The 27,758-nt window shown below is 40.2% G+C and overlaps 1 gene segment (V, D, J or C); it reads left to right on the top strand.

The window, feature by feature from the left end:
• The window catches only part of LOC103545172 (T cell receptor gamma constant 1-like), a 31,893-nt gene extending 7,607 nt beyond the window's left edge, over nucleotides 1–24,286 (top strand). Inside the window, 6 exon segments of the C gene segment in view lie at nucleotides 15,298–15,361; nucleotides 19,045–19,374; nucleotides 20,587–20,646; nucleotides 20,891–20,938; nucleotides 21,210–21,257; nucleotides 23,685–24,286. Of these exon segments, the coding sequence occupies nucleotides 15,298–15,361; nucleotides 19,045–19,374; nucleotides 20,587–20,646; nucleotides 20,891–20,938; nucleotides 21,210–21,257; nucleotides 23,685–23,827 (693 nt within the window).
• Nucleotides 24,287–27,758: the final 3,472 nt, after the last annotated feature.

Here is a 27,758-nt window from a genome sequence, read left to right as displayed (position 1 = left end):
ATAAATCCAATGTGTATGTTACAAAACATACACAGAATAAAAAATTTAAAAATGTGATAAAAGTAAATAAAAATACTAGTTCTAACACTTTATTCCCACATACCCATGTGCTGTCGTGCATCTCACTTTGTAAACCACAGCACCACCAACACAAAAGCCTATGCCCTCCCCACGTGATGAGGAGTGCTATGTCCAGGCTCCCGTCTCATTTCATTCTAAACGTTTCCTCTTTCTTGACTTACCACACATCCCTAAGACAAATCATACTCAATGTCTTCTTTTTTCTTGGAACCAAGTTCCCACAATCACTTTATACCATAGCTTTGTTTCATTCTCTGAATTACTTCTGGGCCAATGACACTTGTGTCTTTTCATGTTCTTTAAAAAGAACTACCCCCAAACCTGATAAATCATGGGCTTGGTCAGCTCTTTAAAAGAGTCCTACTTGAGGAATGTCCGAGAAGACCAACTTTTATCATCTGTTGACTGAGAAAACTAGTGTGGCCTCATAGAGTTTCGCTATCTTCACTGGTTGTAAACATGAGGTTAATGTTGTGAAAGGGCCTGGCCCCCGCCTGACGTGTCCTGGGTGCTCTGGATGACGTTGTTGAATTTGAAATGACAGGATAACTCCATGAAAGATGCACACACTAGAAAAGAGGGAGGGGTGTTCTGATCCTGCCTCAGCTGCTCATGGTCCTGCAATATTGAAGGAGTCACCTGCGTTTTCGGAGCAGTTTCGTCATCTCTAAAAATGAGAAGCAACAAGGCTTCTGATAGGAAGTGTTCCCCTATCATCTTTAAGTGTGTAAGCTTCTGTGTTTCCTTAGCAAACCTATTACGTCATTTTAAAAATGGGGTTACTAATTGTAATAAAATATAAATGAATTTTTAAGAAAAATATTTACTCAGCACAGTGTTAAAAAGTGTAAATTGGAGATTAAAAGAAAGAAAATTGTATCTATAATCCTCTCATCAAAATATGTCAATGGCTTTCTTCTTTTTGGTTTTCCAGGCTTGTCCATTTCACTAGTAATTGCCTTCATATGTACATCTGATTCCATATGACTAACATGAAGAAGTCAGATAAGATGAGTTCTCAGATTCTGTGATGGCCAGAACAGCACTGTCCCAGGTCAGATAAAGTCGCCAGGGTCTCAGAGGTTAAATTAAAAGTCCAAACTTCAACACCTGGATCTCTGCTCACCCCTCTGCCTGAGTCTGATCTGCTTTCCCCACCCCCTTTTTCCAGGCTGGCTGAGCTCAGCTCCGTCAGAGCGGTGTCAGTCCTGGCAGCAGCAGGAAGACCCGCATGAGAGGAAGTCCTGCTCCCTCAAGCCACACCTGCTCCTCTTTTCCTGGAGACCAGGGGGATCTTAATGAGAACCCTCCTGACTCACCATGAGGGCTGAAAGGGAAGGCCCTGGCTGCTCTTTGACTGAGTCCTGAACAAGAGTTTTCCTCTATTGTTTTTTAAACATGTGTCTCTTTTGGACGAGTATAACATTTCGGTGCCCCTTAGAGAGGAGCACAGACACACTACAGCACAAAGAGAAGTAGAAGAAAGGAGAACAAATGTCACCCACCAAAATAAATGTCTAAGCCCAAGATGGAGTTGCTCGTGCTCAGGGTGCATGTCAGGAAACTGAAACTTCAATAACTTTCCTGTCCCTGTAAATGCTGTGCTGGACCAGAAACACAGTCTATCCAGCCAGCCAGGCCCCACCTGCCAAGGATCTGTGATGATTTCCCTGTTGTAAATAATGTCACATATGCAACCCCAGCCAATCATTGTAAGTGATATACTCTTTCTCTGTTCCTTGATTGGTCTGCTGGCCTTCTACGGAAATACTGAGCTCCTGGCTAATCCTGTGTGTTTGCATTGCTCTTCCAGAGGCTCCATAGAGCTCCTCTTGCCCACAACCCTGGGAAGAGGGCTCCACTGCTCGTTGATTCAGGCCCTGATATTGGTTCCCCTACATTAACCCCAGCATATATGGGGTTAAAACCAAAATCACCCATCCTTTTCCCCTGCATCTTTAGTTATGTTTATATGTAAATATCCATTTCTTTAATATTTGTATCCCTGATCTTCACATATGCATGAAACCGGTGTTGAGATTAGAGCACTGACCTGCCCCTGCTTAAGAGACAGAGAAGCTACAAATTGTTAAAACCCAGGTGGGCTCATGCTGAAGTCATGGCTACTTATGGGTCCTTGAAGTTTATCATAGGAAAATTGATGTCCAGAGAATGTCAAGAAATGAAAGCTTCCCAGAATCCTACTCCTCGGCTTCGTGACCCCAGAATCTACCATCCATCACAGAAGCAGACAGCCAAGGACACCCACCTGCAGACTCCCTTGTCTCCCCACCCATTTCCCTGCACTTAGTCATGTTCCTCACAACCTTCACAACCCCTTGCCTCCTGTCTTTCAGAGAGATGGATCTGAGTGCTGACTCCTATCTCCCAACTGACATCACCCAAAATAAACTTCTTTCCTTCCCCACAATCTGGCGTCAAGTTTTCGGGCCCCTCTTATGACTTAGGTAAACAAATCTGTGTTTGTGTTGGTAACACTGTGAGGCACTGTGCTCCCCAGTCCATAGATTGTATCCCCTTGAATAAGGTCATCAAACTCATTAACATATTGCATTATGTTAATACCCTGAAAAGAGTATTTGGCTGGAGGTTGGAGGGAAGCCTTTATTAAAATCTATGACTGGTTATTGTCAATAGTTGTTGAATCTTTAATTTGAGCAGTAACTGAAAAAAAAGTTATATTAATCCACAGAAAAATAGTATTCAAAGATGACAATGTGAAGTAAAATTTATTTTCATAAAAAAATAGATCATTGTATATTTTTTCCCTTAAAGTAGTATTTTCTCATTGGTGAAAACCTAGGAAATAGAGAAAAATAGAAAGAAAACAGTACAGCCAACTTTTCCCTACCCAATTTCTCACCAACTATATTGAGATCTTTCCACCAATCCTTTTGCTATGCAGATGTCACCACAGTTGTCATTTTCTTTTCCGCTTAACATTTTACCACAAATGAGGTGGACATCAGTAGAAGGATTATGTAATAGCCCTGAATATTCTTTTAACAAAGTTTTCTATTGCTTTATACCTGGACAACAGCTCAGCAGCTCAGCACAGCTGAAAAGCCTGCATCTGGGGACACTTGAGCCTGGAATTTTCAGTACAGCTGAGCAGGTCTGACTTTCAGTTTTTACTAAAGAAGAGGAGCTCAGGAACAGGGTCTGGTACTAGGTGCCAAAGGACCCATAACTTCCCTTCCCAGGCCAAGTCTCCTTTCCAACTGCTTCCTTCACTTGGCTACCAGCGAATAATTAGCATAACTAACTAGCATTACTATACCAAGGAGACCCTGTGTATAGTTAGTATAACTGGAAAGAATCCTTCCTTTCAGTTAAAAGTCAGGGCTACTTCTACTTCTCAAAGGTTCATTTCAGATGCATTCCTCTCCGATCCTTCACAATACCGTCTTACCATTTCAGAGGATATGGTGCTGGAATGGGAGGACCTGGTCCTGCCCCAGAACCTGTTGCCCCTGATTCAATCTAGGCTTCCTCCTTTGGTTAAGCACACACCTCTGATTCCCCAAAATGGTAATATTCTCTACAATTTCTACTTTATGTGGACCCCGGACATTGCCTATGGCAACTTGGCAGTGTCAAGATGAAACAATAATCCCACTGTGTCCTGGGCATTTCTATGCATCTGGGACAGGGCTACAGGCTTTGCTCACATCATCCTGTTTACTTTCCAGTAAACAGTTTGCTCTCACTTTTTTTTTTCAAGGAAGCTTGGCTCTGATCTAACATCTGTGCCCATCTTCCTCTACTTGGTATGTGGGACACCTGCCACAGCATGGCTTGATAAGTGGTGTGTGTAGGTCTATGCCTAGGATCCAAACCGCAGACCCCGGGCCGCTGAAGAGGAGTGTGTGAACTTGACTCCTATGCCTGTGGGCTGGCCCCTACTTTCCCTTTTTATGGAAGAGAAAGAGGAGATGACATAATTTGCCCAAGACTCAGAGCTATCACTTTATTTTAGAGCATTAAAAATCTCCTTCAATGGGACCTCTGGGTGAAATGCTCCAGTGCAGCTCAGATGGCAGGCATGTGTTTCTGGCAGGGATTGCTGTTGTGTGCTTGTGCCTCCCTCCGAGGCGAGAAGTACACTCATTGCTCTATTGGTATCTAGTGGGAAAGGAAGCATGAGTTTTGTCTCCAGGCAGACCTGGCTCCACATTCGTATCTCATTCTCTGCAGGTATAGTCAACCTATAAAAACAGAAAACAGTTTAAAAGAAAAGTGTTTATTTGGGATCCAAGAATTGCAATTCAGAGTACAGCTTCAGGTAGAAACCCAAATAGTGTCCTATTTGCAGGAGAGGACTTCAGGATTTTTATAGGAAAAAGGGAGGAAGGAGAGGTAAGGCGAATGAAAGTAGGGTTCATTGGTGCTAGTTGAGGCAAGGCTAGGATTGTACTTCATAGATTGGTGTGAGATTCATTCATCAGGCAAAAGGCTAGACTTCTACTTCCCTGGTTGGCTAGCAATTCAGTCATCAGCAAAGTCCAACTTCATCTGTTCTTGTAAACAGGATATTTTTGTCTTTAGTGACTGCCTGGAATGCTGGTACTTTGGTCCAGTTTAGAAGATAAAGAAAACAAAATGAGCAAGACAATTCCTCTGACATGGCAGCTCAGCCTCTGTTTCAGTATGACTCCTGTCATGTCGTCTTTCACAGTGTGCAGCTTTGGGAAAATGATTTAGTGTACTTTTGGGTTTTTTTTACTAGCTCCACTTTCCCTACTTCTAAACTCAGTCTGATAATATTTATCCCACAGGGCTATTTTCAGGATTTGGTTAAACAATGAACACAAACCAATTAGTGCAGAGCTATAGCGTAATCAATATTCAATCCAAGAACGCCAGCATTGCTGTTATTTTTCCACCTTTTTTTTTTTTTTTTTTTTTGCTGTGGAAGATTAACCCTGAGCCAATATCTGTTGCCAATCTTCCCACTTTGTTTTTTTTTTTTCCCTTGAGGAAGATTATCCCTGAGCTAACATCCACGCCAGTCTTCCTGTTTTGTATGTGTGTCGCTGGCACAGCATGGCTGATGAGTGGTGTAGGTCCCCACCCAGGATCTGAGCCCTAGAACTCAGATCACCAAAGTGAAGCCACAGAACTTAGCCACTATGCCATGGGGTCAGCCCTCTCCACCAACATTCTCTAGGCTTCTCAGAACTCTCATCATTCATCGTCCCTCCTTTCACCTTGTGGTCAGAATTCTGTCTCTTCTCTCTCAGACCCCTCCCTCCCTCATTTCTCACCAGTCACCTCCTTGTGCCCCCAGGGAAGCAGCACCGCAGGGCCCTAAACTGGCCTTCGCCACCCACCAAGGCATGGATCCTCTCACAAGGTAACTCTTCGATTCTCCCCACCAGGGCAGGACACAGAGACATGCTGGGCTCCATGTCCTGCTGCGGGCCCTGCCGTTCCCAGTAAATCTGGCCCCCTTTCCGGGTGCAGGGTGCACAGGAAGGGTCTCAGCCCCTTGCTGCCCCTGTTTTACTGATGTCTCCGTAGCAGGTGCTGGTCAGTGTGCAGGAGCCGGCCACAGGGGTGGGGGTGAATGGTCACCCTGGCTCAGCTTGGCCATCTTGCCATGCATGGCCCACATCACGATCAGCTACATCCACTCTGTACCACCACCAGTGGAGGGCAAGGATTCTGAGAGACTCCTCTGACTGGCTATGTTCACGGCAGATATGCAGTGGGATTCGATCCCAAAAGCAGATAAAAAGTCGCAGTGATGGAGGCTGAGGATGGCACCAGGCATACCCTGTTGGTGCTGAGGTGAAGGTAGAGAAGTGCAGTGCAGGCATGTGCTGCTGCGCTGCGTGGAACCAGGACAGCCCCACCAGCCTCACTGCCCCCCAGGCAAAAAGCTCTCAGACTCCCTACTCTGTCCTGGCCTGGCAACTTCCACCACCTCCAGGTCCTTTAGGTTCCCCTGGCGTCATGTCTCAGCATCCCAGACTCACCTGGATGCCATATTTGCCAGTCAACTGCAGATAACAGAAGAGACTAAAGTGCCAGACCAACAGTACAAGCTGAGATGGACGGCATGTGTAAATCATGAACTGCATTTTGAACTTAAAATAAGAAAAGTGATATATCTCATTAGTAATGTTTTATAGTGACTGCATGTTGAAATAATATTTGTATATCTCAGACTAAACAAATATAGTCCTAAAATTGATTTTAAATGTTTATTTTTATTCTTTATAATGCAGCAACTAAAAAAATTTAATTTGTGGCTCAAATTAGTGAGTCACTTTTATTTCTATTTAACTGTTACAGACTAACAATCAAGAATCTGAGTGAAGATTCTCTCGAGTGAAGAAGGCATAAACAAAATATTTCACAAACAATTTCAAGGGTAAAAACTCTGCAGATTTACCACAAAATGGTTAAAGCTAAGACTGGAAGTCAAATCCCAACTCCAGTCTCTAGCTTGTTGCCCCACCATCCATCAATCACTTTGCAGCAGAGGAGTCAACAGTTAGAGGCACAGGAGACAATATTGCCACTTTCTCAGCCCCCTTGTCCATTAGCAGGCCCACCACTCAGATCACGGTGATAGATAACATTCCTCACGCAGGGTGATGCAATCAGCCCTGGGGAGACATCAGGCCCTCCAACTTCCACTTCCCCCTAAGGCCAACCCATGTGGGAATTAGCGTGGATCTCCAGCTGCTCTGCACCTCTGTTCTCTCATCTGCAAAATGATATGGTTGAAGCTGATAGTATATGGTTCCGATTTCTGTATTAAAGCAGAATCATAAAAAAGTGATAACTGTGTTCACTACCTTCTTACAAAGGCACTCAAATTCTTGGGGAAAAAAAAAACAACAAAAGAAAGGAAAAGAAAAGAGGAGAGTAACCTCTCCTCTGTGTTACTGATCTTCCAGCCCCACCAGGAAACTCCTCCGCTGCTGTAAGTGAGGGAAGAAAAGAAGCTCTTTGGGATCTAAGCTGAGTTAAAATACCTTTTCAATTGAAAATTCAAGTTTATGTATAATTCAATAGCACGGTAAAATGATTAATGAAAGGAAAGTCTAAATGATCTGAAGGAAATGAGTTCCTTAGATTATTAACTCACCGTCTATCATCCTAAACTTCTGTTTTTGTGATTAGAAATTTATAATTCAGACATGCCTCTCGTGAAAGAGCCCAGCACCCCCACCCTCTCCTGAAGGCCTAGGTCGAGGCTAAGACCCCCCAGTATGTGGGAGAAGGGGTCGGGGTAGAGGGGGCTGATGTTAATTTCACTCTGTTTACAGGTTGTTCCTTCATTTCATCTTCCCCGTTGTGCTAATAAAACAGAACCCTTTCTTCTTCTTGCCCCCATCTCAGTGTCATATCATTGCATCTTTATTACACCCACAGAACATAGCACAATGTTCCCACATAATGGGAGCTTCCTGAATACTGTTTGGATAAATGAGTCCGCTCAGAGTTCTCTGGTGGCCATATATTCTACGTGGTCTGATCTAAGGTGGAGGACCTTGCACTCCTGTCTTCACATAGAGTGGATGTACCAACAGTGGTGAGGACGCTCCTTCACAATGAGCCAGGGCAGCCACGATCACCCTCCCCAATGGGAGGTTTGACTTGGTGAACTCAGCCAGGCCACAGTGGTCTGAGACTCTTCTCAGCAGGGGCTGCAGGCTGCCCTGGAGGAGAGGGAAGTTCATTCAGACATGCTACCATTCTTCCAAGCATTACCTCTTGCTGTCCTTGAAGCCTGTAAGTTGTTTGCTTCCCCCAATTCCCTTTGACAAGTTTTCTCTAATTTTGTAATTCTGTAAAAAATTCTAAGTTTTCCCCTTATTTTTCATCGGGTGTATGGTACAGGTCGCCTAGAGCAACCACAACTTTCCAGTGGTAAAAAGGCTGTCAAAAACAGCCACCCTGGAATGTGTGGTGTCTCATGTGACAATTTCTACGATGTCCATATATTGGTGTCAGGAAAGCCCTGGTCAAGTCCTGCAGCCCTTGCTGCACATTTCATCTGACAACACTGTCAGGATGGAGTCAGGCATTCCGACGGGCAAATTTGTTGTTGAGATACCTGAACCTTCTACGTCTACCCACACCATTCACAATGCAGGGAAAGAAGACTCGGCCACCTACTATTGTGCCTTCTGGGAGGTGCACATTGGCACATTGATGTTAGAGCCACATCAGTCAATAAATGTTCAGTGGTTCTTCCTTCAATACTATGAACTGGAAAATCACAGTGACCATTTGTATATTTTTATGCAGTTTTCTAGATACACGTTCATGTGGGTGACTGTGTTTGGAGTTGCCGAATTCTTTATCTCCTCAAAGAGGAAGCTTTGCATGAATAGTTGCAAATGATCAGCCTGGTCTTTTCAGGAATTTACTCTCCCCCCAACAGGCTTTCCCACTGCACCCAAGGTTACTCATCTGAGTCAACCTCCTCCACTTGCTCTATTTCATTTTCTACCAAGATATGTACACCACATCATTTCTGTGACTTCTTTTGTACTATCAATTTGAATAACATTCGTTTTTTTTGTGACCCACCTTGCTACTTTGATTAAAAAACTGAATATTAGATTAAATGCTATTCATTTTCCTAGAGGCTAAAATGTAACAAATACAGAATGATCCAACCACAAGCAGGGCTGACTGCAATAATAACATCAGATGCACGCCCTGGATTTAAATTAGCACAGAAGCTGTAAACACTGCTGCTTAATGAGTCTGAAACAAAGTCTACATTGGGCTGGAGTTTGGGAAGTCATTCGTTTTCTGGCTGAAGATTCCATCCATCTAACAGTAATTGTTTGACTGACTCCTCTGAGCCGGGCACTGTGCACAGCAGACATTGCAAGTCTCATCTGCTCTGTCAAGGCTGCAGGTTGCTCCTGCAGAGCCCCTTTCTCCTGCTGCACTGCCGTTATCTGGCTACACATATGGTAAAGCAAAATTGTTAGGACCCAGGCCTCTTGTATAGAGAGCTACAGGTCTGACCTGGTCTCTGACACTGACCAGCTGTATGTCAGGTCAATAGCTTCTCTAGCCCATCTCCTCACCTGTAAAACAGAGGTCCTGTAGTTACCTCATGGGCTGTTGTGAGGGTTCCTGAGATGATGCACACTAAGCGTTTGTTCCAGTGCATGGCACACTGTGAGAGCTCAGTAATGTTAGATGATAAAAAACAAAGAAAACAACAACTAGCATACATACACATAGAGAAACACACACACACACATACCACACACCCTTGCATACAAAGGCTTAGCACCACATCTGTCAGAGTGCGGCTGACTGTTACAGTTTAGTAAAGAGAGATTAGCTGGATATGAAGTGACTCCTGGGAGTAGTCAGCCCAGATCAATTTAATTCTAAGTTTTCAATCATGGTTCTATAGTCCCCTTGACTTACACACATTGGGGAGGACAGTGGCCTTGGACTTGGAGCAGACCACCTCTACTGGGGGAAAAACAAGTCCATATTTGGAGTCACTTCGTCCTCCTGCCCTTCTCCTTGAGGCTGAGGTAGCTTCCCCAAGGATATTTTGACCACACCCACCAAAGGCAAACCAGCCAGAGGAAACCAGCCCCGTCTAAGTGAACATTTGCCAACTGAATGGTGGTTTAAATTGCTGATTCATAGAAACCCTGAAGATGTCTACTGGAACGTACAGCACCAAATATAGTGGGGAGTCAGGTAATGTCTGTAGAATTGAGATGAATATGTTGATTATTACTGTGGTGCTCACATTACCCAGTGGGTGGGGATTGTGTGTACTTGGATGCCTGAAAGATCCTGATGATTTTCGCTCAATTTATTTTCCTTCAGACCTGAAGTGGGTGAGATGCAATGACTCTGAGTAATAGAAGCAACATTATAGTGTCTAATGAATGTCGTTGAGAATCCAAGAAATTCTTCAGGATCACGATTTTCATGGAACATGTCTATCACCCAGCTCCCCACACACCCTAGTACAGTGGGAAAGTGATGCCTGTAACCCAGGAGTTATCTTGTAAAACTCTCAACTCAAACAATTGCCAGAACCCCCTGCAATCCATGTTGACTGCTTTGTCTTGGGGTCTCTTTTTATTCAGCCCCAAGACTGGGTTCTGAGGACAGGGCACAATTTTGGAGTGGTCATCCCTTGATATCCTGGATAGTTTTTTCTGTGACATTTCCATAGTCCTCCAATTGTCTATTAGAAAACACTTATGACTCTTGAATTTTATTTAATTTTAAAATGTATTTGAAAAATCATTCATGTTTCATGATTTTAAATTGAGCAGAGGTGAAATTTGGTGATTAGAAATTCTTGTGCTGAGCTTTGTCTTGACTAAGTTTTCTCCTATTTTCTCCTTGTGGTCAGAATTCTGTCTCTTCTCTTTTGCCTTCTTTACAAAGCAAAATCTGATTTCTCTCCTGATTGTTACTGATCCTGTCTTCCAAGTCAGAGACAAAGTTCATGGTTGGGTGCTCATGGTGGTTTATTGGGCTTGAAAACCTCTTTCTCCCTACATTTTACAGATAGAAAGTATTACAGATAGTGGTACAAATACTCAGTTCTTCTCTCTCTCTCTTTTTTGACCTTTTACTGAGATTTATTTTTTAATTATTTTTGTTATTATTATTTCATTGAAGTCACCTTGGTTTATAATATTGTGTAAATTTCAGTTGCATTTCTACTTTTATATTTCTCCTTTTTTTTTTTTTTTAGATTGGCACCTGGGCTAACCACTGTTGCCAATCTTTTTTCTTTTGTTTCTGCTTTATCTTCCCCAAACTCCCCCTGTACACAATTGTATATCTTAGTTGCAGGTCCTTCTAGTTGTGGGATGTGGGACGCCGCCTCAATGTGGCCAGACAAGTGGTGCCATGTCCGCACCCAGGATCCGAAGCCTGGGCGGCAGCAGCGGAGCGCCCAAACTTAACTACTTGGCCACGGAGCCAGCCCCAATATATATTTCTACTTTTGTATAGACAGCATCATGTTCAGCCCCAAATGTCTAGTTTTCATCGGTCACCATATTTATGTGTCCCTTTACCCTTTTGCCCTGCCCGCACCTCCTTCCCCTCTGGCAACCACCAATCTGTTCTTTTTAGCAATGTGTTTGTTTCTTTGTTTAACTTCCACATGTGAGTGAAATCACACAGTGTTTGTCTTTGTCTGACTTTTTTCACTTTGTATAATACCCTTAATGTCTATGCATGTTGTCACAAATGGCATGATTTCAGCCTTTATTTTGGCTGAATATTATTCCATTGTCTATAAGTACTACATCATTCTTATCCATTCATCCACTGATGGACTCTTGGATTGCTTCTAAACCTTCACTATTGTGAATAGTGCTGAAATTAACATAGGGGTGCATACATGTTTTCAAATTAATGTTTCCATGTTCTTTGGATAGATAGCCAGGAGTGGAATAAATAGGTCATAAGATATTTCTAATTTTAGTTTTTGGGGAAATCTCCTTCCTGTATCTATACTGGCTGCCTCAGTTTGTATTCCCTCCAGCAGTGTATGAGGGTTCCTTTTGCTCCACATCCTCTACAGTACTTGTCATTTCTTGGCTTTTTAATAGTAGCCAGTCTGACAGGTGCGAAATGATATCTCCTTCTAGTTTTGATTTGCATTTCTCCAATAGTTAGTGATGTTGAGCATCTTTTCATGTGTCTATTGAACATCTGTACATCTTTGCAAAAATGTCTGTTCATATCCTCTGCCCATTTTTGATTGAGTTGTTCATTCTTTTGGTATTAAGTTGTATGAGTTCTGTATGTATTTTGGAAATTACCCTCATATCTGATATATGATTTGTAGATATTTCTTTCCCAGTGGGTGTGTTCTTTTGTTTTATGATGGTTTCTTTACCCGTACAGAAGGTTTTTAGTTCAATGTAGTCCCATTTCTTTATTTTTTCTTTTGTTTCCCCTGCCTGAGGATCCATGGAATTCAAAAAGATCCTGAAAACATTGATGTCAAGGGTGCACTGCCTATGCTTTCTTCTAGGACTTTTATGGTTTCAGGTCTTACATTTAAGTCTTTAATCCATTTTGAGTTAAATTTTGCATATGGTGTAAGATAATGGCTTACTTTCATTCCCTTTTATGTGGCTGTCCAGTTTTCCCAACACCATTTATTGAAGAGACTTTCCTTTCTCCATTGTATATTCTTGGCTCCTTTGTCAAAGATTAGTGTTCATAGATGTGTGATTTTATTTCTGGACTCTCAATTCTGTTCCACAGATATGTGAGTTTGTTTTTCTGCCAGTACCATCCTGTTTTGATTACTATAGCTTTGTCGTATATTTTGAATTCACAGGTGTGATACCTGCAGCTTTGTTTTCTTTTCTCAGGGCTGCATTGGCTATTTGGGGTCTTTTGTTGTTCCACATAAATTTTAGGATTCTTTGGTCTATTTCCATGAAAAACATCATTGGGATTCTAATTGAGGTTGCATTGAATCTGTAGAATAGTTTAGGTAACATGGGCATTTAAAGTGTGTTAATTCTTCCAACATGTGAGCACAGAATATCTTTGCATTTCTTTGTGCCTTCTTCAATTCCTTTCAACAATGTCTTATAATATTCAGTGTCCAGGGCTTCATCTCCTTGGTTAAATTTATTCCTCGGTGATTTATTCTTCTTGTTACAATTGTAAATAGAATTGTATTCTAGATTTCTCTTTCTTCTTGGTTGTTTTTAGTTTATAGAAACAACTCATTGATGTGTTTATTTTTTTGGTAAGGCAGATTGACCCTGAGCTAACAAATATTGCCAATCTTCCTCTTTTAGCTTGGGGAAGATTGTCACTGGGCTAACATCTGTCCCAATTTTCCTCTATTTTGTATGTGGGATGCCACCAGAGCCTGGATTGATGAGTGCTGTGTAGGTCTGTGCATGGGATCTGAATCCATGCACCCCAGGCCATGAGAACTTAACTAATCTGAGAACTTAACCAGCATGAGAATTTAAGCACTATGTCATCAGGGGGCCCTGAAACAACTGATTTTTATGTGTTGATTTTGTACCCTAGAACTTTGAATTTCATTTATAATTTCCAACAGTCTTTTGGTAGATTCCTGTGGGTTTTCTACATAGAAAATAGTGACAAATGGTGACAGTTTTACTTCTTCCTTTAGAATTTGGATAGTTTTAATTTCCTTTTCTTGCCTAATTGCTCTGGCTAGGATTTCCAATATGATGTCAAATAAGAGTGGGTAAAGCGGGCCTCCTTATGTTGTTCTTGTTCTTGGGGATAACTTTCAGGTTTTCACCACTGACTATGATGTTACCTATGATTTTATCTTGTAAGGTCTTTATTATGTTGCGGTAGTTTCTTCTATACACATCTTATTGAGAGTTTTTGGCATAAGTGGGTGCTTAATCTTATCAAATGCTTCCTCTGCAACTATTGAGATGATCATGTGATTTTTACTCTTCATTTACTTAATGTGGTGTATCACATTGATTGGACTGTGGATGGTGAACCACTTGCATCCCTTGAAGAAATTTCACTTGATTGTGGTATATGATCCTTTCAGTGTACTGTTGTATTCAATCGGCTAATATATTGTTCAGAATTTTTGCATCTATGTTTATGATCGATTTTGGCCATTAATTTTCTCTTTTTGAGTCATCCTTATCTGTTTTTGGTATCAGGGTAATGTTGAACTTGTAAAATGAATTAGAAAGCATCCCCTTCTCTTCAAATTTTTGGAAATGTTTGAGAAGGATAGGTATTATATCCTCTTTGAATGTTTGCTAAGCTTTACCAGAGACATTGGCTGATGCTGGACTTTTCTATTTTGGGAGGTTTTTGATTGCTGTTTAAATCTCCTTGAAAGTCACTGGTATATTCAGATTCTTTATGTCTCCTTGATTCAGTTTTGTAATGTTGTATTATATTGGGAATTTATCCCTTTCTTCAGGGTAATTTCCTTGCATATAGTTTCTCATAGCACTTATAATCCTTTGTATTCCTGTGGTATCTGTCCCACTTTCTCCTCTTTCATTTCTGCTTTTATTTATTTGAGCCTTCTCCCTTTTTGTCTCAGTGAACCTATTAAAGGTTAGTCAATTTTGTTTATCTTTTCGAAGAGTCAGCTCTTAGTTTCACTAATCCTTTCCATTTTCTTTTCAGTCTCTCTTTCATTTATGTCCACTTTGATTTTTATTGTTTCCTTCTTTCTACTGATTTTGGGCTTCATTTATTCTCCTTTTTCTGGTTCCTTTAGGTGTAATGTCAAAGTGTTTATTCGAGATTTTTCTTGCTTTTAGAGGTAGACCTGCATTGTACTAACTTTCCTCTTAGTACCACTTTTGCTGTATCCTATAGATTTTGGTCTGTTGTGTTTCATTTTCATTTGAATTTAGGTGCATTTTTATTTATTCTTGGAATTGTTCATTGATCCAATAGTGATTTCGTAGCATATTTGTGACTTTTCCAGCTTTCTTCTTATCATTGAATTCTAGTTTCACATTCTATGATCACAAAGCATGCATGATGTGATTTCAAATTTTAGCTGAAACAATCTGTTATTTCATAGAATATAAAATTCTACAGATTTCTTATTTTATACCCTGGAAAGTAATGCCATCCCATAGATTATTTTCTCTTTTGGCATTACCACGTAAAGAATTACATTGTCAAATGGTAAATGTGACTTTATTAAAACTGTAGAAATTTGTTCACATTTCTCAAGTACATGTATTGGCATATTTCCATTTCAGTTACTGAAAAGTTTCTCCCTTTCAGAAATACATTCTCAAATTGCTAACGAAGCAACTCTAGTGTTTGTGAGAACAAAAGTGCCTTTCCTTTGATGTATCTCTGAGCACTTTCAACACAATTGAACACCTGGAAATAAATAAGTATTCTTAAATCTCTGAATGCTTTTCTTAGTAATTTATAAAAGTAGTTAGTTGGCCAGTGGGCCTGATCTCTTCTTCTTCCTCTCTTATTTTTTCTGTTTTCCATCAATGTTTTTCAATGATTAGTGCCTTGTAGGAAAAAAGATATTTGGGTCAATTTATCTGAGGACAACATACAAAATATCTGATGTCACAAAACTTATATTCAAGGACTTCCAAAGAACCCAGAAGATCAAATTGCCAGTACAATCTTTTCACTGCTAGTTACATCATAAAGCTTAGGAGGAGGCTGAGTTTTTGTAGAAGCTTTAACCAGTGTGATAGATCAAACTGGATCAAGAAATTTGGAAAAGGAACTAAGCTCATAGTAACTCCATCTGGTAAGTAACTTTCATCTATTTTTACTCTAGTAATGAAAAAGTGATATATGCTTTTTAGAAAAAGCAATTCAAGATTACTCTTATCTGACTGCCACATAGTTGGTCTCAGCATATGAACGGCATGTTTGCAGCTACTGGTCCATGTACACAAAAACAAAACTGTTTTTAAATGGTTTGTTCATGTCCCTGCTTGTAAGCAGACTGAAATTCTTCTTTTAGAATACATAGACAAAAAATGATCAACTCAAGCTAAAAATTAAGATATTTTGAGGAGTGTGTCTGTTAACCAAAAGTTATTGGTTCAAGATGCTTTTCTCCTAGATTGTCTTTTAAGTGAGAGATACTTTTATTAATTACCTCTTCTCTATATTTTGAGATAAAACATAGTGCCCCTTTCGCACAATAACCTGCAAAATCTATAGTATTGATCATCTCATTCTTGACAGCAGTGAAAAACATCAGTTCTTAAAGTAAATGAGTATAGAATATAGATAAGTCTCATTTCTTATTATTCTAGCTTCTAAGAGGTAGACTGAGATCAGTCCAAAGTTATGCTATCACAACTTTTGTAGTGTTGCCTAGAGATGGGCCAGTTTAAGGCAATTTGTAAGCCAAATAAGCCATTTCAGCTCCAAAGTCCATTAAATGAGTCTGCCTGGTTTTACATCCTCATTTGCGTGTTCATTCTGTCAGCAAACGTTCATTGAAGACAATTTCTGTGTTGGATGCTGGAGATAAGTGGGGGAAGAAGATCAAGATAGAACAAGTCTCAATATTCCAAAAGTTTCTGGTCTAGTGGATAAGTGTTCTAACTCCAACCAGGTCCTTGGAGACACTTTTCTGCCTCACCTATCGAGGAGGACATTCACAAGGAGTCAACTAGTTAGAACAATTGTGGACCCCTAAGAAGTTGAGATGTTAAGTCCATTTGGCATTCCTATGTTCAAAATTTCATCATGAAGTTTATATATTTTACTTACTTTATTCCAAAAATAACCAATGGGATAAGATGAACACACATTGATAAACTTGTCATTTGGTGCGAGGATGATTAACACCAACATTTAACTGGGCAGCCAGATTCGAGAATGTCACAAGATGGTTTGTTTTTTCTAAATTCATCCTAATAAATTTGTTCATTCCTCATTAGCCTTAAATATGAAATTCTGCCTTAATGCGGGAGAATATCTCACAAGCGTGTTCCTAGCCTACTAGATCCACTGAATTGAAACTTGTCAAATAATTTTCCAGAGGTGCTAAGGCATTGAAAGAATTTATATAATTTGATTTCCATAGTCATTGTGATCATATAAACAAAGAATTCACAAATTGAAAGCCAAATTTTCAGTCCTTTTTTCCCAACTGACTGCGTATTCATTGTAAATTCTAGCAATCAAATTAAATAATGGTGACACAGATATAAGTCATGTAAAATGTCAGGGAAGCATTTCTTAATCTAGTCTGTTATTCTATAAATGTGCAACGTAAGCATGAACTGTAGAGCTTTATTCTCAAGTAATATTTACCAAATCCATGGTACGTTTTTACATTTTCTTTCACCAGTGCTAGCTCCAAAACTAGCAGTAATTGAGTTCATTTCATGTAGAGATCTTGCACAAGTAGTAGTTTTTAATCACAGCAGAGTATCAGAAGAATATCTTTTTATATGGGAAGTAGCACTCGGACTGCAACATATGGTGACCCCTGTTTTCTGAGGGGATATTTTGGGAAAGAGAGCCTCACTTTATGTTCTGGTGCTGTCAGTCTATTTGAATTCTGCACGTTTTGTATCTATATCACAGAACTAGAGTTTGCAAACATATCCCTCACCTCTCATGTCATATTCAACTTAGACCTTACTCAACTATCAACTGCTGGTTCACAAAAAGAAGTGCTATAATGCACAAACTATTTGTCATTTATTTCAACTGCCTATTTCCAAAATCTATATAAGACCTAAAATCAAATACACAAGTACAGGCATATCTCACTTTGTGGCACTCTGCTTTACTGCACTTCGCAGATACTGCATTTTTTAAAGCTTGAAACTTCCTGGCAAACTTGCGTCAAACAAGTCTATCAGCACCATTCTTCTCAAAGCTTTTGCTCACTTCATTTTTCTGTGTCACCTTTTGGAAATTATTCCAATATTTCAAAATTTTTCATTTCTCAAGAATTTTTTTCTTTTCTTCTCAAAGAAGAAATTTAATTCTTCTTTTTTAAAGAAATTGTCCATTGAATTACACAACTCCAAGCTGGCACAAAGACCATATTAGTAAAGAATTTGTGTGTCAATTGGAAATCAAACTGAAAAGAGTTTTAATATTTATGATCCCCATCATTAGATTATCAGTAAATGTATAGGCAACTGACACTCCAGCGTCCAAGTGATGTGTCTTTGTAAACTATGATTTTTTTGTGATATACTTTGACAAATATCCGCAAGAGACTCTGGAACTGTGACATTTCACATTACACCACATATATATATATATATATATATATATATACTTTATTAAACAGGTCAAAACAAAGGAAATATTGGAGCTCTAAAACTGTTCAGCAGGCTTATAGGATAGATACAAGTTTTGGAAGAGGCATTGAGAGACATAATGTTGTGTATTCTTCATCACGCTTAAACAACAAGAAATTCCAAAATAAAATGTACTTTTGATGAGCATATTCTAAAGTGAAACAAAATTCTGATGAGTGCCTTTACTTGATACGATTACTGTAATGTCATTTCTGAAAACAATCAATTAATTTATTAATAGGAGTTTTAGAAACATGGCTTTTTGCTTCTAAATTCAAGGCATTGTAAATAATTTGGAGGTTCATCTTAAATACTGCCCTACTCAAAAATCTTGGATGGTTCTAAAGTGAAATTGAGATGTTTTATAAAAGTAGGCATCACGTAGGAGAAGTCCATCACCTCAGAAGTGAGCATGAGATCCAGATTTGAAACTAACAAGTCAACTTGATTGTCAAGTAGATGTGGAAATGAATACCCATTAACAAGTGATGGTGCATTGTTTTAAAAAATGAAAACTTTTCTCTGATACTCATTTACACAGCAAATAAGACAAATATGGTGCTTTCCAGAATGTGTTAAATCAAGAGGGAGGTTTCATAGAGTTGCAGGATGTGAGAATGTATTTTTTGGCCATACATAGCATGGGTTACAAAACTCATGGGATGGGAAAAGGGAAGTACTTTAGAAAGGACCAAACATTCTCATGTGTGGAGACATCATCTAAGTTGCCTGGTCTCCTCCCCCATCGCCGCCACTTCCCCATTCACCTTAACACATGCTCCACTATGATAGAAAAAAAGAGATTTAAAAAAATAAACATGTTCATGAGTGTTAGATGCCTTGAAATGGCACAGTTACAAGTCATACCCAATCTTAACACGTGGAGAAAGAACAAATGCCATTTTTTAACCCAGGCTCTGCCACTTAATATCTGTGACTCTGGGCAAGTTACATAACCTCCAGAACCTCTTTTCCCATTGAAACTAAAACCAATAAGTACCTTGTAATCTATAGTGGATGAAAGGCCATGGAAAGCACTAATCAGTGGGATATTTTCTTCCTTTTTTTATCCCTTAGGTTGTTACAAATCAAACAATGTTTGCGCTTCTCTAGTGATTCTTTTTAATTGCTGTTCTACTTTCCCCCACAGGCAGACGCCTTCCTGCAGACATTTCCCCCAAACCCACCATCTTTCTTCCATCAATTGCTGAAATAAAGCTCCAGAAGGCTGGGACATATCTTTGTCTTCTTGAGGAATTCTTCCCTGATGTTATCAAGGTATTTTGGAAAGAAAAGAACAGCAATACAATTCTGGAATCCCAGCAGGGAAATACCATGAAGACTGATAACACTTACATGAAACTCAGCTGGCTGACCGTGACTGGAAAGTCAATGGATAAAGAACACAGATTCATTGTCCAACATGAGAACAATAAAGGAGGGGTTGACCAAGAGATTCTTTTTCCTTCAGTCAACAAAGGTACGTATATATAAATAAAACCTGCCAAAACACTTTTTTTCAAAGAGAGCATCCCATCTTTTCTGTCAAGTGTTAATGAAAACACAAAGAAACATAAATCTTTTCTTAAACATTGTTCCCTTTGTTGGTAGGAGAAATGTCCTTTCATATCCCCAGAGAACAAAAATAGAATAGGCTTTGGAACATAAAAAAGCAAATTTCCTTCACTTTTCTCAGTCGTAGTTTCATCAACCAAAATATTAAGATCTCAGTGATGTTTTTAGGGTTGTTGTGTGGATTAAATGAGATAACACACATGAAAGCATCTAACAATTTAGCACACAAAACATGCTCAGAAAGAGATTCCACTTTTGATGATCTTACTTCATCAGGAAATAAGAACACGTATACATCTTTCAGGAATGTTCTACTCAGGAAACAAAGTCAGTTTCAAATTCATCTTGCTATACTCAGAGTATAACGCAAACCATTGCTATTAGGTGACCAAATGGTGTGCATTCAATGGAGCCAAATCGCGATGGAACGAAAAATAGAATAGTGAATAGTGCCTTACACAGCAGTAATCACTCAATAGCTCCTAGTTTTTATTCATATTGCTGTCATGTCCAGAAACACAACTCCAGAAAACCCTGTACAGGAGTTGGGGTTATGGGGCTATGCGTGCTTTGGAAAAATCTGCATGCTTCTTTTCCTTCAGTGGGAAATTTGCCTAAAGCAGATTCTTTCAAAGGTGAGATTCTGTTGTGGATACTAAGATTTGATGAACTGATTTTTGTAGCAACTCTTCATGTTAGCAGCGTGTGCTGAAGTCTGTAGAGTAGCCGTATTTTCTGTTTATTTTTCCATTCAACAAGTGTTTCTCCATCACCTCCTTTGTGGCAGTCACTGTGCTAGGAGCTGTGAATACAGATGAAAAATAAGATAGCCTTGGATATTACCCTCCAGTTGTGATAAAGAAGAAAAATAATGTATCCTTCATCAAGGTCAATGTCTCATGTGCAGAAACACAATACCTGAATGAGATCTACTGGATTACATAGAATTAGATGAACTAGTCCTGGAATCGTAGGGCTCATGTTTTTAAGGACAGTCTTTCTGTCAGCAGATTATGTGTGTGTGTGTGTGTATACACACCTACTCATATAAAGACATAACCAGACTACTGAGCAACGGGCATGAATAATTGACTAATCTTGGTCTCATTTCTTCTAGTTGTCACCTCAATGGCCACTACTACTGGTCCTACAAAGGCTTCTCCGACAGAGGAGAGCAGTAAGTTGTTGTCTATTTTTGCCCCTATGTCATGCTATAGGCTTTTTCCCCCTTCTGGTCAACTTAACTTTTGTACTTCTCAGGCTCAAAGCAGAAAAGACTAATTGTTCCTAGAATTGTGGGGCTCATAATTTTCATATTTTTAATGACTGTTCCTCTTGGCTGCCAGCACATTCTATGAGTACAGATACTGTTAAAAAATGGACCTGGAAAATTGACTAAAACTTGGTCTCATTTCTTCTAGTTGCCACTACTCCTGATTCTACAATAGTTTCCCCAACAGAGGAAAGTGGTGAGTTTTTGCATATGCCTGCCTTCCTGTTAACGTTATAGCAATTTTTTCCCTTACGATCAGAATACCTTTTGACCTCCCTTGTTCGTAGTAGATAAGATCATTTATTCCTGGATTGGTGGAGCTCATATTTTTAATGAGTCTCTCTCCTGGGTCTCTGTTGACAGATTTTATATATTTGTGTGTGTGTATGTATATATATAAACATATATATTAACTGTCAAATAGCAGGCATGAACAGTTGACTAATACTTGCTCTCATTTCTTCTAGAGCTCGCTGCTCTTAATTACACACAAGCTTGTCTGAATGACGAAAGCGGTAAGATCTTGTACATGTTTGCCTTTATGTCATGCTATAGCAATTTGTTCATCCTGATTATCTTAACTTTTAAACGTCCCTGACTTAAGGTGAAAAAGTAGAATGGCTGAATGTTTAAGAATAGGCCGAGAGGTAATTTAAGTCAATCCATTGTTTCCTAGAGTCATCTTAACACAGTACATGCTGATTTCATGATGACATTACTATAAATTAGACAGTGCTATGTTAGGCTCTGAATTATTTCAATAATGGACTTCATTCATTTGTGTGGCTTTTGTTTTCTGATGACTGGGGAATACGAGATATCAAGGTGCTTCTAGGTTTCTTTCTTTCATTTTTCTTTTTAAAGATTTGTACCTGAGCTAACAAATGTTGTCAAGCTTTTCTTTTTTTCCATCTTCTTCTCCCCAAAGACCCCTGGTACATAGTTGCTTACTCTAGTTGTGAGTACCTCTGGCTGTGTGACGTGGGATACCGCCTCAGCATGGCCTGATGAGCGGCATCATGTTAGCCCCTGGGATCCTAACCTGGGAAACCCCGGGACACTGAAGCAGAGCTCACACACTTAACCACTTGACCCTGGGCGGGCCCCTAGATTTCTTTTTAAGTCTTTGGTCCTTGCTGGTAGCTAATAACATGAACGGACATGTACTGAGAGCAGCCTACACCGAAGGCATTGTGCTGGGTTTTACAGGCATTTTCTTGTTTAATTTTCATAATAGTCCTGGGAGGTGGTATCATATTTTACACCCATTTTATTCATGAGGACAATGAGTTAAAATGAAGTCCCTTGCACCATGCGACACAGCTAGATCTCAGGTTTCAATCCGGCCATCTGAATCAAGCGTTCATACACTTATTCAGTTTTCTCTTTTTTACTCTAAAATATACTTATACACAAGAAACCCAAAACCACAGCCCAGAGACACGATGGACTCATGGTGAGGGGTGGGCAATACCATGGGCTTCACAGTATCCTAGACTGGACTTGAAGCTAGTTTTTTCACTTTTTAGTTATGTGAATATGGGTAAAATACTTACATTTTCTGAGCAAGACTTTCCTCATCTGCCAACTAGCAATAATTACAGTTATTGAAGAGATAAGGTCACCTGCGTGGAATGGCTAGCATACGATATCTCGTTTAGCTGGCACAGAACCAGTACCTGCTTCTCGTACTGTCTCCCAGCAAATGTATAAAGAAAATGACTAGAAGCATTGGCTCCAGCCCCGTTGATCGTCCCTCCATTTCCAATATCGAGGGGGTTCTGGACTTCAGCTAACACCTAACCTGGCCAAGGGCAAGGAGTTATGACCACATTGCCTCTGAGATCCCTTTCCACAGCAAGTGCTAATGATTCGGAAGTTCTGACCCGTGATGATAAAACACGTAAGGGGAAATTTTCACAGGAAGAGGCTCAGCAATGTGGTTCATTGAATAGCCAGTCTGGTTCATCATCGTTGTCATTAGTTATTTCTTGACATCATATATTTCTTGCCAAACTTCAAAGGGTATTAAGTGCAATTGTACTCTAATATCATAGCCACAATGAGACACATTTAGAAAGAACAGGTGAGTGAGTCATGACCTCCTAAAGTTTCTGAGAATTTGGATTAACCACTCTCTTCTGTTTTCTATAATGCCCTCTTTACTCAAACCTCCCACCCACCCCACGGTGAACACCACAAAATTTCCGTGGACGGTACTCTTGATAGGAATCTCATGGCATGCACAACATGCAATGGTTCAGATCATTCTAAATAGAATTCAGCTTTATATTTCTTTCTAAACTTTTGATGTCTGGCGTATTTATTGCACTTAGACGTAGAATTACAGAATAGCTCAGAATGTGTTCTCAAAGTCATGGTACTGGGATTGAAATCTGATTTGTGGTACTAAATGCATGACACCAGTCAAATTATTTCATTCTGTCACTATATTTGAAAAATGGGAATAAAAACAATAATCGCATACAATAAAGCTCATAGCTTATTGTAAAAATTAGCTAAGATTAAAGCTGTGCATTCAAAGCTCTCAGAACAAATGTTTGGCCTTTGGTTAATGGTTAACGGATATCAGCTATTACTTAGGGACATAGCGGGGGTGAAGAAACGCTAAAATCTATTTTTCACAAACAATGTTTCCCATTGGACTCACGCATTAAAATGTAAACCTTATTTTTCATATTTTGTAATGGTCTAAGTGAATTTAGCAGAGGCTGCTGATTGACAGCTGTTGTAAACTGGACTCTGAGTGGTGGTGTTGTTGTCCGTGGAGGTGGTGGGAGGAAATGTGTGCCTTCCTGTTTTGGTGGTGCAGGGGTATCACTGCAGAGTCTGTCGTGAGAAATAGAGAACTGTGACCACCCTCCTTTTATATGTCCATTATTGCAAAGAACAGTCAAAACTAATCATATGACTTCTCTTAGACACCCTGCGGCTGCAGCTCACCAACACCTCTGCCTATTACACCTACCTCGTGTTCCTTCTCGTGAGCGCAGTCTACCTTGCCACCGTCGCCATGTGTGTGTTAAGGAGAACAGCAGTCTGCGGCAATGGAAAGAGTTCCTAACAGATGGTGACCCAAGAAATCAACTTTCCTCCATTGTTTATATTCCCTAAAACTTTCTGCTGAGGATCTAGTCGGACTTTCTCTCTGGGTTTGGGTTATTTCAGTTCACATGCGTACTTTTCTGTTATGTCATTATTGTGTAATGGTTTTTCAAATCACTGGACAAACAGAAAATCCTACTCTGTAACGATGCTGAATACTGCCACTACTCAGGGGCAGGGCCAAGCGGTAGTCCTTTAGCACCACTCTCTCCATGATCTCCATCAGCTCCTCCAACAACCCCAATAACCATGCCTTCTGAGTACAGACAGCATGCAGCTCTAGTCACGTCGCTTAGGACCTTTTAACCAGAACCGCCTTGAAGCCATCCATTCTACACATCCTAATCTAACATCACTGGTACTTAAATTCTATATTTTGTTTTTCATACTAGGATTAATAAAAAAAATCAAAAGTCTACCTCTGTCTCTGTGTACTTTAATTTGATTAAATCTAACTGAAAGTCCAAGATAAGAAGCAGCATGACACCTGAGCCATCACATCCAGTGCTGGGTTTGATGATGCCAATACCACAGTTGTAATTCTTTCCCTGAGGTAGGGGTCATGATGATTTCTTTGGGGCACTGGCTCCAAGAGGAGCCACAGTCACATGAAGGCACCCAGGTTACTTCTCTTTCAAAGGTCACCAGATTCACACTCATTTGGTTTGGGACATTCCAATGGTGTAAGTATAATGTCTTGAATGACTTGCACTGTGTGTGCTCAGCTCCGCAACAGTGTTTAAAAGCACCGTGATTCCTGCTCCTCACAATAATCACCTTAGACCTGCACTCATATCAAGAGACAGCGCAGTAGAGGGGTTAAGCCCCTGGACTCTGAGCCCAGAGTACCTGGGCTTGAATGCTGTGTTTAGCATTAGCATCTGTGTGACCTCAGGGAAGCTATTTGAACTCTCTGTGCCATCACTTCCTCATCTGTAGAATGGAGTTACAGTGCCCTGTCTCCTGGAGTTGTGTGGATTAGATGAGTTAATAATGCCTGGTTCTTGCAAGTCCCCAGTAACATTAGCATTTACTGTTGGCAGTTCTAATGTAGAAGTCATAGATCAACACAGAAACACTGACAGTCATCTGTAATCTCATTTCCCCTCAGAAAGTTTTGTTGTGGGTGGGATAGCGAGTTTAAGTTTCTGCTATAGACCAGGCAACCCTACTAATCCCCTAGGAGCCCCCAGAGGTAGGTACAATTATAGTCCACACTGTAGATATTGGAGAGATTAATTTTTCTGCTCAATGTCACTATTTTGTAAGTAACAGTCACTTAAATCCAGGTCTCTTTGAACTCAGAGCCAGTAGTTTCTAACCTACTATCAGGTGGCTTTCCCTTCAAACACTGTCAACTGGGAAAAATGAAACAAAACCAAACCTGCATTGCTTCTTTACCAAGAGCATCCTCCAAGGAGTCAGTGAGAATTTTCTTAAGGGCTTGTGGTGCATCTCTCTTTTCTCCTCATGTATATACGCCGTTATTCCCATAATTGCCCCCTTTGAAATCAACAGTATGGAAATCCTACTTTATACTGTGAGGGTTGGTCCTAGATTTGCAACTGCTGTTTGTGGGTTGCTAATGAAACGGACTGAGAGACTCAGGCTCAGCCTGCCCATTAATGGTGCTCTCTGGGCGGACTCTTCTGATACCTCAGCTGCTCCCCTAGACAGAATGGGCCCAGGGCTCCTCAGAATCAACTGTGGAAGTCTCTGGTAGGTCCAGGTGCATTTCTGAGGTAGGAAGTAGGCTACACATCATTTTTAGTCCAGTACTTTTCCTTCACAGCATGACTGCCACATAGTGTTGTGGGAGAAACACTGGCCCAGCGGTTATACCTCAAATCCCATAGTTAGAGCCTCAGCTTCTTGTTCTACTGCTAACTAGTTATTTTGTTCTTGACCATGTCGCATTGTCTAAATTTAACCAGCTTTAGAAGAAAGTGTTCAAATAAAATAATAGCAGGTTTACTGTACAATTTACAAATTCAATGATTAACATCTGAATGAAGTGTTAGTAGCAAATGTTGATATGGTGCTCACTGATACTGGTCTAAGTACATGTTAAATTTTTACTCTCATAAGCACCCTAGGAGATAAGTACAATTATCTCTGTTTTTAGATGGGGAAACTGAGACAGAGAGGAGATATAAAGAATGTCCCATTCGTAAGATAACTATCGAGACACAGAGCTGGGATTGGAACCCAAGGAGTCTGGCTGCAGGAGTTCTGCTCTTAAACGCTGCATTATCTGCTACTAGAGTAGAAACAGGTTACTTTTAGTTTCAATTAAAACGGGAAAATTTTCTTCCTTATTGGGCTGAAGCTGGTGGAGGGAACTGCCTCTTCACCTGTCCACACTTCCTCTCCTTGCTCCTAGGCTCTTCCTACATTTCGAGGGTCATAGGCCAAGCTGCCACACAGTTTTTCTGCCGGGATGACTTTTATACACTGTCCTCCACCCACCAATAGGACTTTGTGATTAAGGCCCATGGAACCTGGGTGGGTAAAATAGATACTAAAACAACAGGTTGCATCCACATGTGTGCAATGGAAAAACTAGGCAAAGATTTACACAATTCCACATAAAAACATGCATCTCAGTAGTGTTTGGAAAGCTAAAGTCTCCATATAATTCTCAAGGATGACAAAGGGAAACCTCAAGGCAAATTTCTCAAAATTCCCCCATGATTAATTCTCTCTACTGCTTCAGAGATTTTTTTCCCCTGATATATCATTTTTGAAGGCTTTCTGTAAATCAAGCAGGTCACAGTTTAGTAATATTTCATTTTCTCCTCTACATTAATCAAAGTCCCATGTAACTGCTAATTAGAAAATCTGAGTAGTAAGAGCTAACCAGAGATACTGTACCAACATGATACAATTCACCAAAAAGGCTAGAATCTCAATGTCTTCTTTAGCCATGGAATCTTACTGGGTAAATGCATATATCCTGACCTGTTTTGTTATTCTACTTTTTGTTTGCTTGCTATCTTTTGCTTTGTTTAAGTAACGGCAAGTACCTACCACTAAGTGAGCATCAGGAATTCTGCTAGGCAGTTTGCGTGCTGTATGTCTAGTGTTCTCACTGTGCCACGTATGGGTATCACGTTCATCTCACTGATGAGAAGACTTGGTCCTAAAGAGGCTAAAATATATGCCTGAGATTAAAGCTGGAGTAGATCCCCAGGGCATGACCCCAGGTCTGCCTGACTTAAGACCTTCTGATGTATCCATTACCCCAGTGGCTCTCCTTTTGGGAACCTTTAAAAAATCCCTGAGGCCCAGCCTTCATTACAGGCAAAGTGGGCATCTTTAAAAAACCTCTTTCAATATTCTAATGTGCACCAGGGTGGAAGCCAGCAAGTGACTGAAAGAACCCCTGAGCGCCAGCGCTGCTGTCCCAGATCACACGCAGTGAAGAGCCATCACAGAGCCAATCACACAAGTGAGAACGTGCTGCATCCCTGAAAGGGTTCTTATCATTCCACCCATCGATTTCCTAAAGAAACAAAAGGTATGTACGAAGATTTATATGCAAGGATGTTCATTCACCATAGCACTGTTTATAGCAGCCCCAAGTTAACCCAACTGCTCAAAAAGAAACTAAAAAAGAAACTAAAGGATGTCATCATCGTCTACTATGCATCTTCAAAAGTGTAGATTGTTTAAAGAAGCTGAAAATTAATCAGAAAGCATTGGTGAAACAAATAATATACATAGCCTGACCCTACAAAAATTGTTGGATAGCTTCACGTGGTGGAAAAGTCAAAACCTGTAAAAAACTGCAGTAAGGGTACTTGCTTCAACCACTGTCTCTACCTCTCTCACTTCTTACAGATTGTACTTTTGTTTCTTGTGCTTCCTTACAGTTTTTATTTCAGCAA

This window comes from Equus przewalskii, chromosome 4, assembly GCF_037783145.1.
Source record: "Equus przewalskii isolate Varuska chromosome 4, EquPr2, whole genome shotgun sequence".
Classification (NCBI taxonomy): domain Eukaryota; kingdom Metazoa; phylum Chordata; class Mammalia; order Perissodactyla; family Equidae; genus Equus; species Equus przewalskii.
This window is presented reverse-complemented; position numbering and strand designations above follow the sequence as displayed.